This window comes from Sus scrofa, chromosome X (assembly GCF_054392235.1).
Source record: "Sus scrofa isolate SSC_HxYL_T2T_F1_AM1 chromosome X, Sscrofa_HxYL_maternal_Yorkshire_Landrace_v2.0, whole genome shotgun sequence".
NCBI classification, from domain to species: Eukaryota; Metazoa; Chordata; class Mammalia; order Artiodactyla; family Suidae; genus Sus; species Sus scrofa.
Window position 1 is genome coordinate 17156416 of NC_139401.1, and position 18873 is coordinate 17175288.

At 49.8% G+C, this 18873-nt stretch overlaps 1 protein-coding gene across 14 annotated transcripts in view; it reads left to right on the top strand.

Moving 5' to 3' along the window:
- The window catches only part of REPS2 (RALBP1 associated Eps domain containing 2), a 245961-nt gene that overhangs the window by 102535 nt on the left and 124553 nt on the right, over positions 1-18873 (top strand). For 12 of the 14 annotated variants that reach the window (XM_021080774.2, XM_085008577.1, XM_085008575.1 and 9 more), the window contains one exon: positions 15554-15692. In XM_021080774.2, the coding sequence (XP_020936433.1) occupies positions 15554-15692 (139 nt within the window). Of the gene's footprint in view, positions 1-6856; positions 7544-15553; positions 15693-18873 lie in introns of those variants that run through there. The other 2 variants (XM_085008585.1, XM_085008586.1) reach the window with 2 other exon arrangements.

Here is an 18873-nt window from a genome sequence, read left to right on the forward strand (position 1 = left end):
GTTTTCCATCCTGCGGATGGCTCGTGTGGTCTTTCTGCCTTGTCTCGTCCGGGAGATGTTTTATGCAGTTATAAGCAAATACAGGTGTTCTTTTTTAAAACATTTTTATTATAGTTGCTTTATAATGTTCTATCAGTTTCTACTGTACAGCAAAGTGACCCAGTCATACATATACACACACACATTCTTTTTCTCATATTATCTTTATCATGTTCTATCCCAAGTGATGGGATCTAGTTCGCTGTGCAGAACCTCACTGCTTATCCATTCTAAATGGAATAGTTGGCATCTACTAACCCCAAACTCCCAGTCCATCCCACTCCTCCTCCTCTCCCTTGGCAACCCCAAGTCTTTCCTCCATGTCTGTGAGCCTGTTTCTGGTCTGTAGATAGGTTCATTTGTGCCATATTTAAGATTCCACATGTAAGTAATATCATATGGTATTTGTCTTTCTCTGTCTGACTGACTTCACCTAGCATGAGAATCTCTAGTTGCATCCATATTACTGCAAATGGCATTATTTTCTTTTTATGGCTGAGTAGTATTCCATTGTGTATATGTACCACATTTTCTTATTCTTCTTTTTTTTTTTTTTTTTTTTTTTTTTGCTTTTTAGGGCTGCGGGTGTGGCACATGGAAGTTGCTGGGCTAGGGTGTCAAATCAGAGCTACAGATGCCGGCCTACGCCATAGCCACAGCAACGCAGAATCTGAGCTGTGTCTGTGACCTACACTGCAGCTCGTGGCAACGCTGGGTCCTTAACCCACTGAGTGGGGCCAGGGGTCAAACCTGCATCCTCATGGATACTAGGTGGGTTCGTTATTGCTGAGCCACAACAGGAACTCCATGTACCACATCTTCTTAATCCATTCATTTACCAATGCACATCTGAGTTGTTTCCATGTCTTGGCTGTTGTGAATAGTGCTGCAGTGAACATGCGGGTGCATGTGTCTTTTTCAAGGAAAGTTTTGTCCGGATATATACCCGGGAGTGGGATTGCTGGGTCATATGGCAGTTCTCTGTTTAGTTTTCTGAGGCACCTCCATATGGTTTTCCATAGTGCTTGTACCAATTTCCATTCCCACCAGCAGGGCAGGAGGGTTCCCTTTTCTCCACACCCCCTCCAGCATGTGTTATTTGTGGACTTATGAATGATGGCCATTCTGACTGGTGTGAGGTGATACCTCAGGTATTCTTACATATCTAATATATGCTGTGTATCTTTACCTGACTTTAGGCAGACAGGTTAGGCAAATGTAATGTCCTTCCAGCCAGATCCCACAAAAAATATTTATTTTGACTAATTAATTAATTAAACTTATTTTTTGGCTGTGCCAGCAGCATGTGGAAATTCCCACAGGGACTGAACCTGCGCCACAGCAGTGACCTGAGTCACAACAGTGACAATGGCAGATCCTTAATCTGATGTGCCACAAGGGAACTCATCTTTTATTTTAAACCAAACGCACTTTTTAAAACTAATACATACGTGCTAGGATTTTTTTTTTCTTTTTCTGAGTGGATGAACTTAGTCTTTCGGGGTAAGTGCTCAGTACTCCTTAATTCAAAGGAGAGACAGAGAATTTAGAGCACTTTCCCACATTGCCGTTCTAACCGGTGGTTTGGCTGTGTTTTCGGCAACAGTTTTTTGGTTCACAGGTAGGGGAGGGGTTCTTAGACATTGCCAACTGCCGCTGTGTTAATTTAAAAGTCCGTAATTGATGCAACAGAAGAAAGGGTGGGGGAAAAATGTAATTGTAATGTATACATGTAAGGATAACCTGACCCCCTTGCTGTACAGTGGGAAAATTAAAAAAAAATATTAAAAAAAATAAAAATAAAAAAATATAATAAAAGTCTGTAATTGAAAAACATTTAAACATTTATTTAACTTGGTTGTCTCCTTTTCCCCCTCTTTCTCACCCCATCTCAATTTCTTGCCATGCCCCCCATCCTGCCCCATAGGTGCTTATGGCCAGAGGCAGGTACTCTCTGCTCCTTTGGTCCTTTTGGAATGGTTCCAGGTAGCAAAGCTGTGTGTCGGGGCTGGTGAAATAAATGAACACCCCCAGACTTTGTTGAAGTGGTGGTGGTGGCAGAAATCTGGAGAGAATTGATACTCACTGCAAGTGAACTGTTCATTCCAAGAGGTTTTTTTTTTTTTTTTTTTTTTTGCTTTTTAGGGCCACACCTGCGACTTATGGAGGTTCCCAGGCGAGAGGTCGAATCAGAGCTACAGCTGCCGGCCTACACCACAGCCAAAGCAACTCAGGATCTGAGCCGTGTCTGCGACCTATACCATAGCTCACAACAACTCCGGATCCTTAATCCACCGGGTGAGGCCAGGGATCGAACCCGCATCCTCACGGATTCTAGTTGGGTTTGTTAACTGCTGAGCCACGAAGGGAACTCCCATCATTCCAAGAGTTTATTTATTTATGTATTTTTTTATTCCAAGAGTTTTGATGGAAACAGGAAGAAATAGCCTTTCTGGGAAGCTGACACCACGCTGGGCGAACTTGCTGTGGTGTGCAAGCTCTTTTCTGGGTGGACTGGACCAGGATTACTGGGAGGACACGAGGGGAGGGGAGAGCAGAGGTGATTGTGGCTGAAGGATTGGCTGGGATGGAGTGAGGTGGCTGAGAGTTGAGTCACGAGAGCTGGTGCCCCGAGTTGGGCAGCACGGAGGGCACACCAGGTCCCGCCCCAGCCTCTCTGCTTCCCTTCCCTAAAGCCCAGCCCAGGGCGTGACCCAGGAGGCAGCCGGCCCACACCCCTCTTTCAGGATCCAGGATGCCTCTCATCCCTTGGCCTGTGTGGGGGTTGGTTTTTTTTCAGAAGGGCCTCAGGCATTTTCTCCCTTACTTGGGAATCTTTCCCCTTGCCCCTTTTCTGGGAGCTGTGACTTCGTCCCCTGTGAGTTGGCATCTCCCCCCTGCCCCCGGCCTCTGCAGTCGCTCCCACTGTTCCTGTGTCCAGGCCACCCCTGGGGCTGATGCGCTCGAAACAGCGCCTGGGGAGGGTCCCCTCCTCACAGGGCTGCAGCCCACGCTCTCTAAGGTTTTGGATGCTTGTTTCAGATGATACGGTAAAGCCACACTGGATCCTGGGCTGTGAGGGTTCAGGTTCTCTCGTCCTTCACAACAATTAAAACTTTGTAAAAATGTCAAAAATTCAAAAGTTACAGAAGGGTGCAGAGAGAGAAGCACTCTTCCCACCCCATCCCTCGGCCACGCACTTCCCTTCCCCGGTAGCTGATCTGACCCATTTCTTTTGTATCATCAGAGGGTTATTTTACACGTATACAATGCGTCTGGGTATTCGTATGCGTAATTACATATAACACATGCAAAATGTATAGTTCCACCTTTTTACACCTGTGGTGTTACATCTGTCATGCACTTGGCAGTTTTGCCTGAACAGTAAGCTTTAGTAACATTCTGTCGCGGTGCAGAGAGCGCTGCCTGAACTTTGGGTTTTTTTCCAACGCATAGTATTTCCTTGTGTACATCTGCCATAAATCATGTAACCCGTCCCTTCTGATCCGTAGCTAGAACTCGGAGTCATGGGTGTGTATGTGTGTGTGATCAGTTCTGAGGAATGGAACATTGGGATGAAATGGCTGCACATTTTAGGGGTTTGAAGAGACTTTGGCCTTGGAGACTGTGCCGAGCTGCGTGCTTACTGACAGTGTATGAACATGTTTATTGGCCGTACACGTGCAGACGCCGTGTGCTGAGAAACTTAGGGTTCTTGGCCAGTCCGATGATGGGAGAAAACTGCCACCTTGGTGTGGTTTTTTTTTTTTTTTTTGCCATTTCTTGGGTCGCTCCCGCGGCATATGGAGGTTCCCAGGCTAGGGGTTGAATCGGAGCTGTAGCCACTGGCCTACGCCAGAGCCACAGCAACATGGGATCCGAGCCTCGTCTGCAACCTACACCACAGCTCACGGCAACGCCGGATCGTTAACCCACTGAGCAAGGGCAGGGATCGAACCCGCAACCTCGTGGTTCCTAGTCGGATTCGTTAACCACTGCGCCATGACGGGAACTCCCCTTGGTGTGGTTTTAATTAGCACCTCTTTTTGCCGGTCAAGGGGACTATCTTAGGTTGTACAGGTCATTGCTTTTCCCTTTTTTGTGAATTGCTTCTTCGTAGCCTCTGCCCCTTTTGTCTTTTGGGTTATCACGGGTTTCTTACCGGTGTGTCATTCCTCCCAAATCTGAAACCGGTGCCTCTTTTCCTTTGGCTGGAAGAGAGGCCAGAGTCTGTGTGGGAAACTCCTTGTGTGGTTGAAAGGCGGTCCTGAAGGAAGTTGGGGACCCTGCTGCTCTTTGGTTCTGGGGCGCTTAGGCCCCTGGCACTGACTTCCTGTTTCTCCCTTCATGGCTGTAAAGTTGAATGAGTTTATGGGTAGAGATTAGGGCTGGGAAGTGTTTTTGTTTTAGCGACGGTAAATGTCAGCACAGTGTGTGTGTGTGTGTGTGTGTGCGCGCGTGCACCTCTCAGCATTGCTCGGAAAAGTAAATTCTCTTTCTCTGAGCGAAATGGACAGGGAGGAAGAAAGGGGGGAGGGGCAGGAGGGAGGGAGCAGGTGTATGTGTGTTGGCCTTTGCGTGCGTCACAGGAAGAGCTGGTTTGGTAAATTTGCTCGGAATGCCTGTGACGTGTTCTCCATTTGGCATCTTTTATATCCGATTCATTCCCCAATTTGATTTCAAGCCCTAGCTGGGGTTTGGTCATGTCTGAAGGGGTGAAAGGGTGAAAGGCTGCTGTGTTCTGCCTCACTTAGTGGTCTAGACTCCACAGAGAGCCCAGGGCTCACTGTCGTTGCCACGAAGAGGTCCTGTGTTTGTAGCGCTGGCCTCCTTTTCCCACTGATTTCCTTCATCTACTTATGACTCTTTGTCAGATTTTCTAGCCCTTAGTTTCGAAACGTTTTATCGAGTGATAGTGAAATTTACTTTTCTCAGCCTAAATAGTTTTTAGCTGTCTCTAATTTTATTTCTCGCCCCATACCCCCACTTTGTAACAATTAAAGTGATGGGAGTCGCTTGGTTTCTTTGCGCGGAGCCACCTCTGCGTGCCAGGCAAGACTGTTCTGTGTTTCCAGATGAGAACACTCAAAAGATAGTGGATCCTTGAAAGAAAGGCGACTCTAGGATATTAGAAGCGGGTGCCAGGGGATGTGTCACGAGTGATTGGGCTGCCACCTTCAGGCCTTTCAGAATTCATGCTTAGAGGTGGTGGGTTGGGGGGAGCCCAAGCGTGGCAGCCTGGTACATATCAGGATCCTAGCGTCCATGCAGTGGCATTACAGCAGCTTCTTGCTTAGACAGGTTGGTGAAATGGAAGCGAATGAATGCATTTTATTTGCGCGGTCATTGTTGCTTTTTCACACCAGCTGGGAGCATTTCATTAACGCTTTACGGTTTCCAGAACTTTCCTGGTAGTCGATAGGGCCCACACTGATTTGGTAGACAGGGATGCCTCTGATTTAGCCTCTTAGATGTAGCTGAAAACACCCGATGGAACCCCAGGTCTCGGAGAGTACGATCTGAAGGTGGAAAGGCCTGTGGTGTTTGTTTCAGCCATGTGTCCCCCCCGGCCCTTTGGGCTCAGCAGATGCTGCGCTGTGAACCAGGGAGGCCGCTTCGCAGCCGCAGCCTTTCCGCCGCCAAGCCCGTCAGTATTCCCCGTCCCAGGTGAGCGGCCATTGTCACGCCCCCACGTGCCCATGCCACCAAGAGGCATTGCCGACCCAGGCTTCTGTGGTCACCGTGCTGTGCCAGCCTCTTCTCTGGCCTCTGCACCTTAGTCCCCCTGGCAGGCTTGCTGGCCAGGCAGACTGCTGGCAAGGTGGCGTCCTCCACTCTCCCATTCGGAAGCCCTTCCTGCGTGGCTTGTGCGGGTCAGCCACCCTGCCAAGGTGCCCAGAGGACGGCAGACATGCTCCCTGCTCTCGGGGAACTTGCGGTCGAGGGGGAGACGGATGGGAATCACAGGTAAACTGGAAAGCGGGTAAAAAGACCAGCCAGCACCGGGGCAGCTTGTAACAGAGAAATGGGCCCTGAGGCCAGAAAGGGAGGGCTTTCCTAAAGCAGTGCCGTGTCACTGGTGTTCCCATCGTGGCTCAGTGGTTAACGAATCCGACTAGGAACCATGAGGTTGCAGGTTTGATCCCTGGCCTCGCTCAGTGGGTTAAGGATCCGGCGTTGCCGTGAGCTGTGGTGTAGGTCACAGACGTGCCTCGGATCCCGCGTTACTGTGGCTGTTGGTGTAGGCCGGGGGCTACAGCTCCGATTCGACCCCTAGCCTGGGAACCTCCATATGCCGCGGGAGCGGCCCTAGAAATGGCAAAAAGACAAAGAAAAAAGCAGTGCCATGTCACTGAGCTGGGGAGCAGGGCTCGGAGTTACCCAGGCGAGGAGGGATGGTGCTCGCAGGTGGGGGCCGGGGGCTCACATGCTGGGAACAGCTAGATGGAGAGCATATTTCACTACAGCCGGCAGAGGCTACCCCGACGAGCTGAAGCAAATCGCATTCATAAAAAGGGCTGTGCACAGCCTGCCAAATCTTTGGAAGGGCTGAAAATTCAGACTGTGCTGAGAACGCAGGAGCAATTCCCAGAGGCCCATGGCCGGAGCGGACAGCTCAGGGAGCCTGGCCTCTGCTACAAGTGGAGCCGAGGCATTTCACGACCACTGCCGTTGCTCTCAGCCCCCTGCCCCGTTGTTATGGTTGTTATGACCGAGGCCGGCAGAGTAGGTGTTCTGTTCCCTGCTTCCTGCCCCACGTGGCCTGATTCTTCATCCGCCTTCCGTGGGCGTGTTTAGTGGAACCCGAGTCCACTGTGGCATTCCAGCAGCAAAGGGCTTTGGAGGTGTCGTTTTTTACCCAGGCATGGCCTGCTGTGTGGGGAGCTATGCTAAGGGGGATGGGGCAGGTGTTGGGTGCGAATCCCTGTACCACGTACAGCTTGGGAAGCAGGCCCGGGAAGAACTGAGAGAGGGCTGGTGTGGCTGGAGCCCGGGTCGGGCCGGGGGGTGGGGGCACATGAGGCTGCAGAGGTGGGGAGAGCCCTGTGCGCGGGGTCACCCCTTTAGGTGGGGAACGGTTGGCCCAGAAGTGAAGTAAGTGAGCCCCGTCTTTGGGTGAGTAAGTGACCCTCCCAGACTGGGATCCGGATCTGTCTGTCTCCGGAACCTGCACTCTTTTTGCCCCTTCGCTCTGTAGCCCCATTCTCTGAAGCGCTCCTGGGATTCAGCCCGAGTTCCTGGTGCATCTGTTTCCCATCTGACCTCAGGCTGCTTGGGTGTTAAGGGGAGGACAACGGAGAAGAGCAGGCAGCCTTGACCTTGTCAGCATGGGTGGGGCCGGCAGTTAGAGGCGGGGCGCAGCCTCACCAGAGTCTCCTCTTACTGTTCATTTCTTTCTTTCTCCTGGTCTCCCGTCTAAACGGAGAGCACAGTCCTGACAATCAGCAAGGGAAAATGCCCTCCGAGCAAGAGATCCGGGCTCCTGCTAGAAGAATTGGAGATGGTGATTACGCATAAACGTTTCTTATGTTAGTTAAAATAGTGCTAGTGCCACAGACTAAAATCATAGTCATTGAATCTCTGTACTCTGTGGCTCTCTCCAGGGTTGTTTCCTGATGTGAAAACTTGCTAGATGTTTATAAGCAAAAGTTATATGAGAAATAAGATGGCGCTCTGTCTGTATAATCTAACAGTTCACCGGCCAAAATCTACAACTACACTAGACAACGCGGGGAGGGGGGAGGGGGGAGTGTAGGCTATTCACATCCTCGCCTCCGATCCTTAATCTGCAAAACTGCAGCAGTATTTGAGGCATTGCAGCGAGGCTCTTTCTTCAAAGGAAATGGTACGTCGTGAAAGGATGGCTGGGTGGATCAGAGGGGGAGGACCACAGGGCGTGCTGATCGAGAGTCGGTACTCTGGACTCCTCTCAGAGTCGGTACTCTGGACTCCTCTCGTGTTCTGGCGCTACCATTTACTCCGTGTGTGGTCTTGGTAAGCCACTTCCCTAAGCCTCAGTTTCTTGTTCTGCAAAATGGGAGTAGTGGCACCTACTTTGCCGAGTTAGTGTGAAGATGAAAATAGATGCTGTGTATGAGGTGCTTGCCACGCCTGGCACTTGGCAAAGTGATGAATACGTGTTATCTAACCTTCTCCCTTATCTGTGGCGGACATTCAGAAAATTTAGTTTATCTTAATAAGCAGCAATTGTGTGTTGCTCATTAGACCCAGGGATTCCTGTGGTTTGGCCTTTAGCCTTCTTAGCTGTTGAAACTAGATCCCTAAGCCAGCTTGGCCGTATGACTAGAGGCATCTTTGCGGATTTATTTCCGTGAAGAAACTGACAAAGCGCTCTGTTAGGATGTCATTTTAACTAAGTTCACTATAGGATAAATCATAAGAATTTATTGTAACTTTCAGTGAATCTATAGTTGTTTCAACATAAAAAGTAAAAAAAAAGAAAAAAAGGGTTTTTTCCCCCTCTGATTTCATAGGTGAGGGAGAGGACCCAGCCTTTAGCTGTTGGCTGCCAGTTTGGTTAGCGCATGTCAGGGTGGCTCTGGTCAGTGTAGCAGAGCTCCGGTTAACCATTCTGGCTGTGAGTCAGAATTGATACCTTGCTCAGTCATTTAAACATGTCTTGTTTCCCATGTGACAGGTACTTTTCTAGGTTCTGGGCATAGAGCTGTGATCAGAATAGAAAAACAATTTCCTGTCCTCATGGGCCTTATTTTAGAATGGGAGCGAGGTGGGAAACAGCATGTAGATGAGATTACAGAGCATGAAGCAGACTGGTTGAATGTGAAAAACTAAATTGCTGCGCTCTGTCTCCTTTTCTGGCTCCTTTTCTTCTTTCCTCATGTAACGGTTTGCCCAGTTCCCCCATGGCCCTCTTCTCTCTTTACTCTGTACCTCTTCCCTGAGAATCTCCTTGACACTCGTGAAGGATGAACTCGTGTCAGCTGAGCGCAGAGAGGTGGCTGTGAAGACATGCCCACCTGCTGCCCCCGTAGATAGTCTGTGTGAGCTGTCACGTTATAAAGCTGTTGGGGCTGAGGATGGTCTTGTGTCATTAGGTGGACAAATGTAGGACAAAGATGGCTTCATGGTGCCGTCTTTGCTGTAGGGGTGGCTGTGCCATTGGGACCAGGCATGTCTGCCCTGGCCTTGGCCCTGGCTTGAAGGATGGGTGCGTTAGAGTACAGCTGCTATGACAAATAGGTCCTGCGGTTTCACACCTTCCCACAGTAGATCTGTTTCTCACTCAGCCCCCGGGTTGGTAGGCAGCTTTCCTCCACATGGTGATTCAGGTGCCAGGGCTTCTTCTGTCCTGTGGCTGTGCTGTCCCCCTCTCAGGGCGCTGGCAGGGGCAAGCCTGGAGGAGGACCCCAGGCTGCTGGCCGTGCCGGCTGGGAGTGCAGGCCACTTGTGCTCCCACCGCACCGGCTAGAGCTCCGTCACATGGCTGGGGCTGACCACAGAAGTGGCTGGAAAATGGCATTCCTGGCCAGGCAGCCACGCAGTGACCCCTGTACTCCAGGCACGGTAGAGGACTGGACTAATCGGAGGGCAGCCACCGTAATCCTCTGTGGAAGCACGGCTCTCTCTGACTCCTTTTCTCTGTGCCCCATGACGGATCAATCCCTGTGATCTTTGTTTAGGCAGGTTAACTGTCACGTGGTCTAGTCTCACCAGCCTGATAGCCAGCCTTCCTCTTTGGGGTGCGTGCGTCTTCTCACAGCTGTGCTCAGGAGATCAGGCTTTGATCGGTGGTTGCAGTATGGCATTCTTACTTCCACTAGGTTGTCGCCGCAGGTAGTTTTTGCTCCCCCAGGTGGCTGGTTTGCCAAGGCACCAAAAGGATTATCGCACCGTCAGGTGAAATGGCTGCGCTCTCAGGCAGCATTTGTCGGAGGCCTCTGGGGTGGGATTCTATTCTAAAGCGAACTGTTCTGTGGTTGAAACGGTATACACCGCCTTCCTCAGTTCTCCCTGAGAATGCCTCCTTGCAATTCCTGTTTTTCAGCTATGTTTGATTTAAAGATACTTCAGGGGGTAAATGTCACCTTTTGGGATTTTATTAATAGTATTACTTTTTAATGAGTCTTTTGAAGTCTCTTTCATTATCAACAACCTCTTCTCCCCAGAGATAACAACTTGCAGTGCCAAATATTTGCATCTCAGTTGAAACAAAACCAAGGGTTTGAATGTTTTAAATATAAGCAAGTCTAATTCTCCTGTGTCTAAAGAGACTGTATAATGAACCATATGCATGTGGCTTAAGCGGACAGATCTGGAAGATTCTCTCTCCTTCCCTCCCCTTTTATATTTTCTTAAAAACCCTTGCCGAGCTCAGAATAGGCAGTAAGGAGCAAGTACCTCCACCCAGGCAACCACAGGACTAGAGCTGGAGTGGAACTGGGCCGGCCTCTCGGTGCACGCAAAGGGGGGCTTCTGTTTCCGGCCACACGGCCTCTCCAGCCCGTTCCCCAGCGCCTTCCGTCTTTATACTTAGACCTTCTCTCTTAGGCGACGGACTGACTCTGATCTTTGATTGTTAGGGTCGACTTTGGGCTTCGTTTGGAGGCAGCGGTTCCTGCACCTGGGGCCCTAGCTGCCGACAGAGGCCCTGAGCTGCTGCCCCTCTGCTCGGATGGGCCCTTGTCGGGCGGGGGCCCTGCTCGGATCCCTCTCACGCCGCTCCCTGCCTCTGGGCCACCTTGCCCTCTGGCCGAGCTTGCTGACAAGGTCTTGATTGGTCTTCTGACCTCGAGTGGTTCCCCTCCATTCTCCTCGTTGAAATAGTCTTTCTGCAGCTCACATCTGACTGTTTCATTGTCCCGTGTCATACTTTGCGGTGGCTCCCGTTGGTCTTCTAGATACAGGCCGAGCCCCTTGTCACCTGGGCCTGCCTGGTCTGCCGCATCGTGGGGCGGCTCCGCTCGCACCCTGTCTGCCCTGGCAGCCTGTTCTAACTGTATGGAGCCCACCCGAGCTACTTCGAGGAGCTGCCTATTTTCCGGCATTTCTTGGTGTCTGCAGCTGCTGTCCTTTTTACCTGCCGTGCCCTGCCCGACCGGTTGCCTCTCAGACCTGAGGCTGCTTCGTATCATCTAGAGGGCTTGTGAAGCCACAGTCTCCCAGCCTCGCTCTGGACCTGATGACTCCCTCGGTGTGGGTAGGGCCCGGGCTCTGTGTTTCGGACAGTCCCCAGCTGCTCCGAGGCAGAGGTGGGCGCTCTGCGGATCCACCCGCGCAGCAGCGCCGGGAGCTCCCCGTCTTCCCTCGCGGGCTCCTCACTGTCCTCTGATGGCCCGTCTCTCTTCCTCATGGGGCTCCAGGCTTCCCGGGAAGCCTCTGCCCACCACTGCATCCCTAGTGACCCGTGTCTGGGGTGTCGTTGGTGTTCAGTGAGTGTCTGTGGAATGAGTGAGCGAGCTGGTCGCTGTTGATGCAGCAAACGTCACATCGTCCGCTTCCTTTGGGAATATTTCCGCTCAAGGGTCTGTGGGTGGGAGCTGCCCCTTCCGTCTGCCCCCTTCTGTCTCTGAAATCGCTCCCTTAATGGAGAAGGAATTGAGAGCGCGCCATCGAGATCAGTCCGTGGGACTGACAGGGACTTCTTCGGCTGCACCTCAAGCTTTCACGTGTGAAGTGGACTCAGGTTTGCTTTCATGAAGCACAGCATGGAGTAGTGTTTCTGCATCCCTTTCCTTCCAAGACACACCCCTCAAGGGATGCGAGCCTGTCGCGGAGTGGCCCTCAGCCTGCTTTTGTTGGTAGTGTGTGTGCTGTACCGACGAGGGGCTCCGTGTGGAAAGAAGGGTCCTTTGATGTGGCGGCAGTGCTCCAGCTGGAAACCAGAGTGAAGATACTGAACAACAGTTTCTTTATTTCATTTCATTTGTTGACTTTGTGGGGCTGCACCTGAGGCACATGGAGGTTCCCAGGCTAGGGGTTGAATTGGAGCTGCAGCCGCCGGCCTACACCACGGGCACAGCAATGCCAGATCTGAACCGCATCTTCAACCTACACTGCAGCTGGCGGCAACGCTGGATCCTGAACCCACTGAGCGAGGCCAGGGATCGAACCTGCAACCTCCTGGATACTAGTTGGGTTCACAAGCTACCGAGCCACAACGGGAACTCCATTTAAGAACACCTGGACTGTTGGAGTTCCCGTCGTGGCGCAGTGGTTAACGAATCCGACTAGGAACCATGAGGTTGCGGGTTTGGTCCCTGCCCTTGCTCAGTGGGTTAACGATCTGGCGTTGCCGTGAGCTGTGGTGTAGGTTGCAGACGCGGCTCGGATCCCGCGTTGCTGTGGCTCTGGCGTAGGCCGGTGGCTACAGCTCCGATTCAACCCCTAGCCTGGGAACCTCCATATGCCGCGGGAGCGGCCCAAGAAATAGCAACAACAACAACAACAACAAAAAAAAAGACAAAAGACAAGAACACCTGGACTGTTGACATGGTGATACTTACCATAAATAAGGATTTATACCTTTTGAAGGTGCTCAAATCACTTGGTTTATCAAATCCATTAAGAAGAGCCCGTGAGAAGCAAGGGGAAAGAGGCTGGGTTACCATGTTTCGTGCAAGCCAGTAGAAGGAAGGGCCATGTGTGGGTTGCCCACGGCCTCCCTTGTTGTTGTAAGGCAGGTTTGGTTTTAAGGAGCAAGAACTCTGCTTGCCAGCTTGAATTTTCTGGAGAAGGAGGGAGGTGTTGGGGTTCCCATGGGAATCCAAGGAATGAGAGACCAGGAGTGGCCTAGTGGTCCCCAGCAGTGGGAATCCCTGCTTATTCATGTTTGTTCTGCCATTAGCTGGCTGTGCCCTGGTTGCATGGAGTTTGCTTCGCTGCGTGCTCACCGTTCAGCTGCCATCAATCACCCTTACCCGCGACCCTTTCTGGTACTTCTCTGCTTCACAGGCCCTGCGCATGCTCTGCTTCTGGCTCCCTCATGACTTGGAATTCCGGCTGGCCCTTGCTTGACACCACGGCCCTGCTGTGCCTCTGCTTGGTTAGGCTCTGCTTTCTCTGCTTGTTGAGCTTTCCACCAGAATGAGCATCTGGCACAACTTGTGCACACTAGAGAAGAGCTTTCCATGGCAGATCATCCCAGAGGCCAGCATCTGTGTGTCTCCCTGCCCTTACTCAGGCTCACTTGGGTGAGACTAGGTGTGCAGTGGGCCATGGGTGCACACGTGGCTATCAGGCCCATCGCTGTGGCAGAGCAGGGGGCTGGGGGACAGGCAGAGCATCTCCAGTGGCTGTGGGCCTGGCAGGTACATCAGAGAGCCCTTTGGGGCCGTGGGACTTGGGGATGGGTAGGATTTGAGCAGGCTGGGTTCCGAGGAAGGATGTTCTGACCCAGGAGGGGAGAGCATGTGCGCAGCCAGCTCCCTACTCTGAGTGACGAACGAGCGGGCTGGACTACAAGGGCCCTAAAAGCCAGGTGGAGCAGGTGGATTTGTTTTGTTGAGCCACAGGTCATCCTGTAAACCTTTAAGCAGAGGAATCAGTCACTTTCTCCTGTCCCTTTGTGATTTCGTGATTGCTGCTGTCAGAATAGACCTGATCAGAGGCTACTGATGCCATTCAGGGGTCAGGTAATGGGGAGGAAATATAGTGAGCGGATGGTCGCGGGGCTGGAGAAGGAACACAGGTGGGCTGATGCCAACAACAGTGCCTGGGCGCGTGACAGCCCCGGTCTCAGGCAGGAAGGGGAGAGTATTCTAGGGGAGTAGAAGCTTCCCTGTCAGCCCTAGGGAACGGAGCTGCCAGCCCTCAGCATGGAGATTTTGGCAACAGATTAAAACAAAGGGCAGTTATTTGCTAACTGCAGGGGTTTACTGAAGGATGTGGGCCCATCCCTTAAGCTCTCTGAGCCTCGGTTTCTTCATCTGGGAAAAGGATGCTAATACCTGCTATGTTTGCCTCTCAAAAGTCTCGAGGTGCTCAGATGAGACATGGCTGTGTGAAGGGCTGTGTAAATTTCAAAGCACTCTTATCAGCCTAAGGCATTTTAACTAATGGATAGTGACTTGCAAGGCATTTAAAAATGGTTTGATTTACACTGGGTGGACAGCCATCTAGTATGAAAACAAAGGTGGCATCTCTGGTTTGTATCACAGTTCAACCTTTTGTAGACTTGTTTCTTTTCCGAACAGCGTCAGAGGAGAGCCACGTGGTCTTGGGAAGAATTACTTCTAGCACCGAGTGTGCGGTGGGGAGGTTGGGGGGCGTGGGCAGGGATGGCCTGCCGGCTTCCGGAGGTAGCGATTGGCGGGCCCTCCTCATGATTCATTCCTTGCTGGTGTGTTCAGAGCAGGCAGCTTGATGACTTAGTGTTAGTAATTCCTCGCCCCCCCTTTTTTCCCCTGTTTCCATTTGTCTCAAAGGCTCACCGTCATTGTGTTCACCTTTTAGTTCCATGAAGTAGCACGTTAGCCTTAGGGTGGATGGGAGGCATGGAACAAAGTCCTGCACTGCTCCTTCCAGAATCCCCGTTTTTGCTTCTTTCCCCTTTGTCTGGCTGAGCTGTTTTCTCCTGCGCTGCTCTGGTTCTCCGGATCCTTAAACCCTCACATTGAGCTTGCACGCCCCCTAGTGGCAGGTCTGATGCACCCCCCCCCACCTTGTTGTGGTATCATGACAGCCTGTCTCTGCCCTCATCTCCATTACTAAGTAGAATCCCCCCGTCACAAATGTGAAAGGAGAGGTTTGGAGATCCTGACTTGCCAGTCAAGTAGAACCTGGGGACATGGGACTTGATTCAGAGCTTTTGATTCCCAGATGTATGTAGTGGGCATGCCTCAGGAAAAAATATACCGATGTGATTATAGCTATCTTAGAGGGTTTTTTTTGGGGGGGGGTTCTTTTTAGGGCCGCACCCACGGCATATGGAGGCTCCCAGGCTAGGGGGTCTCATCGGAGCTGTAGCCGCCAGCCTACGCCAGAGCCACTGCAACGTGGGATCTGAGCCAAGTCTGTGACCTACACCACAGCTCATGGCAACGCCGGATCCTTAACCTGCTGAGCGAGGCCAGGGATCAATCCCGCAACCTTGTCGTTCCTAGTCGGATTCGTTTCTGCAGTGCCATGACGGAAGCTCCTAGAGTTTTTTTTTTTTTAATGGTTTAGAAAGAATCTTGATTATTTTGCCATCTACTCAGCTAATTTGAAAGGATCAAAATGTGAATATTTGAAGAGAAAAATGCTTACATGTTTTTCCCTTTCATCACATTGGAAAATCCTTTTGTCACCCACAAGTGTTCACTATTTCATGTTCAGTCCTGTGAACAACTTTGGGGAATACAAAAATATGAGGCATGATGCCGGCCCTTCAGAAGTTTATATTCCAGTTAAATTCTAATCATGAGGTGTTTAAATTTATTCCCCTGAGTAGAAAAGTAAGTATAATGCTTGATAACTTTCCTTGGTGTTCACTGTTTTGTTTTTCGTTTCGCAAAAGACAGATCGTCTGAGCATTTGCTTACTGTTTTTACAGTCCTTTTCAGTGGAGAGAGAACTGCAGGATAACAGCAGTAACTACCCAGACGAGCCCTGGAGGATAACAGAAGAGCAGCGCGAGTACTATGTCAACCAGTTCCGGTCCCTGCAGCCTGACCCGAGTTCCTTCATTTCAGGTGAGACAGGCTGGCCGGTGAGAACGTGGGTCCCGGCTCACTGTCACCTGAGTAACAGCGCACATTTTGAGAAGTAGTTGACACAAAACGAGTATGATCACTTTCTGTGATTTCAATTTGTTTGTCTCTGAGGTCGAATGTCTTAGCAACTATAAACCATGCAGAAAAACACTTGGCAGTGATATTTGGAAAGTTATGAATCTATTTCAAAGGGGTTAAATGGGAATTGGGAGCACCCGGGCCAGGCCCCGTGCCTTATTATAGGAGCCGTTCGTGCAGTGACTGTGGCACCAAGGTGACACCTTGAATTGCTTACTTATTAGGTCGAGGTTAGAGCAAGGACATAGTATAGCCTCCCAAAGAGTTGCTGGCACAGGTCTCCTTACGTCGTATACATCTTACAGTTCAACTTCGTGCTCATTTTCTTTGGCTCAAGTCTTTCTCCTCTGGTTTTTCCGAGAGAAAATATGGGCGGAAAATTGGCCAGCATTTTTATGTGCACATGTTAGTTCTTTTGGGGATCTGCAGAAATACATATTCTTGTTGAGTTCTCATGTAAAATTCAAGCTGCGAGGAATTTGATTTAATTCCCATGTGCCTACGTTTCACCTGGCTGAAGACTAAACAAACAGTGAAATGGTAGAGTCTGGAAGAAAAATTCATAAAACTTTCTTTTTCTACTGCGTTCGTGAAGAACAACAATATGTCCTTGATAATTGTAACCTGACACACTGAAGTGTGAACGAAAATTAACCTTCTCTCGTGTAATTGAAATAGACTTGTATAAATGCAGGTATCATTTTCTGATTGGTGATAATGGCTTTATTCGAAGACAGAATATTGTAGATACAACAAATCAATATTGATGACATGATTTCAAAAAGTAGATAGAAATCCAGGTTGCATGTATTAACTACTTGCTAACCATACTCACTCTTCACAATGTACGGAGATATTTAGCCAAATACGAATAGGCGGGTGTTGGGAATATTTTTCTTTTAACTTTTTTCATTTTGAATTTCTTTTTTTTTTTTTTTTGTCTTTTTGCTATTTCTTTGGGCCGCTCCCGCTGCACATGGAGGTTCCCAGGCTAGGGGTCTAATCGGAGCTGTAGCCACCGGCTTACGCCAGAGCCACAGCAACGCAGGATTTGAGCCACATCTGCAACCTACACCACAGCTCACGGCAACGCCGGATCTTTAACCCACTGAGCAAGGGCAGGGATCAAACCCGCAACCTCATGGTTCCTAGTCGGATTCGTTAACCACTGCGCCACGACGGGAACTCCCATTTTGAATTTCAATGCAGGCACAACAAGAGTTGGTAGCATAACAAACCCCTGTGTACCTGCCTATTACTAAGCTCTAACAGTTTGGTTTTCTCTATAGCCTCTTTCTGCCCAGATGATTTTGAAGCAGTTACCAGATCCTTTCATTGGAAAATATTTCAGGATGTATTTGTAAAGATAAGGCCTCTTTTAAAAACATAACCACAGTTAGGAGTTCCTGTTGTGGCTCAGCGGAACCGAATCTGACTACCATCCATGAGGACCCAGGTTCGATCCCTGGCCTCACTCAGTGGGTTAAGGAACCAGTGTTGCCATGAGCTGTGGTGTAGATTGCAGACACAGCTTGGCTCTGGCGTTGCTGTTTGTGTAGGCCGGCAGCTTAGCTCCGATTGGACCCCTAGCCAACCTCCATATGCTGCAGGTGTGGCCTTAAAACAAAACAAAACAACATAACCACAATTCCCTGGCACATATTTAAAAAACCCCAGAAAACCTCCACAAATTACTTCAAGTAATTAAGTCTTATTGTTCAGATTTCCCTCATTGTCTTACAAATGCCTTTTTAAAGAGTTTAGTTTGGCCAATGTCAAGCAAGGTTCATACACTGCATAGTCGATGTCTTTTTTTTAAAGAAACATCTTTATGTAGATGTAATGTACAAACTGTGACATTCACCTGTTTAAAGTGGACAGTTCCTTGTTTTAGTGTCCTCACTGTCTAGCTTTAGAGGCCCCCCCCCCCCTTCCCGTAAACCACCCACGCATCAGCCCTTCTTCCCCAGCCCTGCCCTGGGTAACCCTTACAGTGCTTTTGCTCTCTGCAGATTTGCCTGTTCTGGGCTGTTCATATAAATAAAATGTGGTTTTTGGTGTCTGGCTGCTTTCACTGAGCCTCACATTTTTAAGGTTCATCCACGTTGTGCTATGTACCGGAACTTTATTCCTTTTCATGGCTGAATACTTTCACTCTGTAGCTCGGCCACAGTTTATTTATCTTTTCATCACTTGATTGCCATTGGGGTTGTCTTTACTTGTTGGCGATGAGGAATAATGCTGCTTCGAACGTGTGTATACACGTTTTTGAGTAGATGTATGTTCTTTTTTCTCTTCGGTATATACCTAGGAGTGGAATTGCTGTATTTATATATTTAATCATTTGAGGACCAGTCAGACTGTTTTCCAAAGTTACAGCACCATTTTACATTGCCACCAGCAGTGTATAAGGGTTCTTATTAATCCACATCCTTGTCAACTCTTGTTATTATCTGTACGTACGTATGTATGTGTGTATGTATGTCTTTTTAGGGCCACACCCCGTGGCATATGGAGGCTCCCAGGCTAGGGGATGAAGTTGGAGCTGCAGCTGCTGGCCTATGCCACAGCCACAGCAGTGCCGGATCGGAGCCACGTCCGTGATCTGTACCACAGCTCATCGCAACGCTGGATCCTTGACCCACTGATCTAGGTCAGGGATTGAACCTGCGTCCTCATGGATACTAGTTGGGTTCCTTACCACTGAGCCGTGACAGGAACTTCTTGTCTTTTGATTTTAGCTGTCCCGGTAGATGTGAAGTGACATCTCTTTGTGGGTGAATAATGACATTGAGCATTTTTTCATACTCTGTTTAGCCATTTGTATATTTTCTTGAAGGAATGCCTAATCAAATTCTTTGTCCTTTCTTTTGGCTGCGCATAAGGCATGTGGAAATTCCTGGGTCAGGGATCGAATCCGTGTCACAACAGCAGACCCAGCCACTATAGTGACAGTGCAGGATCCTTAACCCACTGTACCACAAGGGAACTCCCTTTTGCCTTTTTTTTAAAAAAAATTGTTGACTGTTAAGAGTTCTTTGTGTATTCTAGATACAAATTCCTTGTCATGATCTGCAAATAT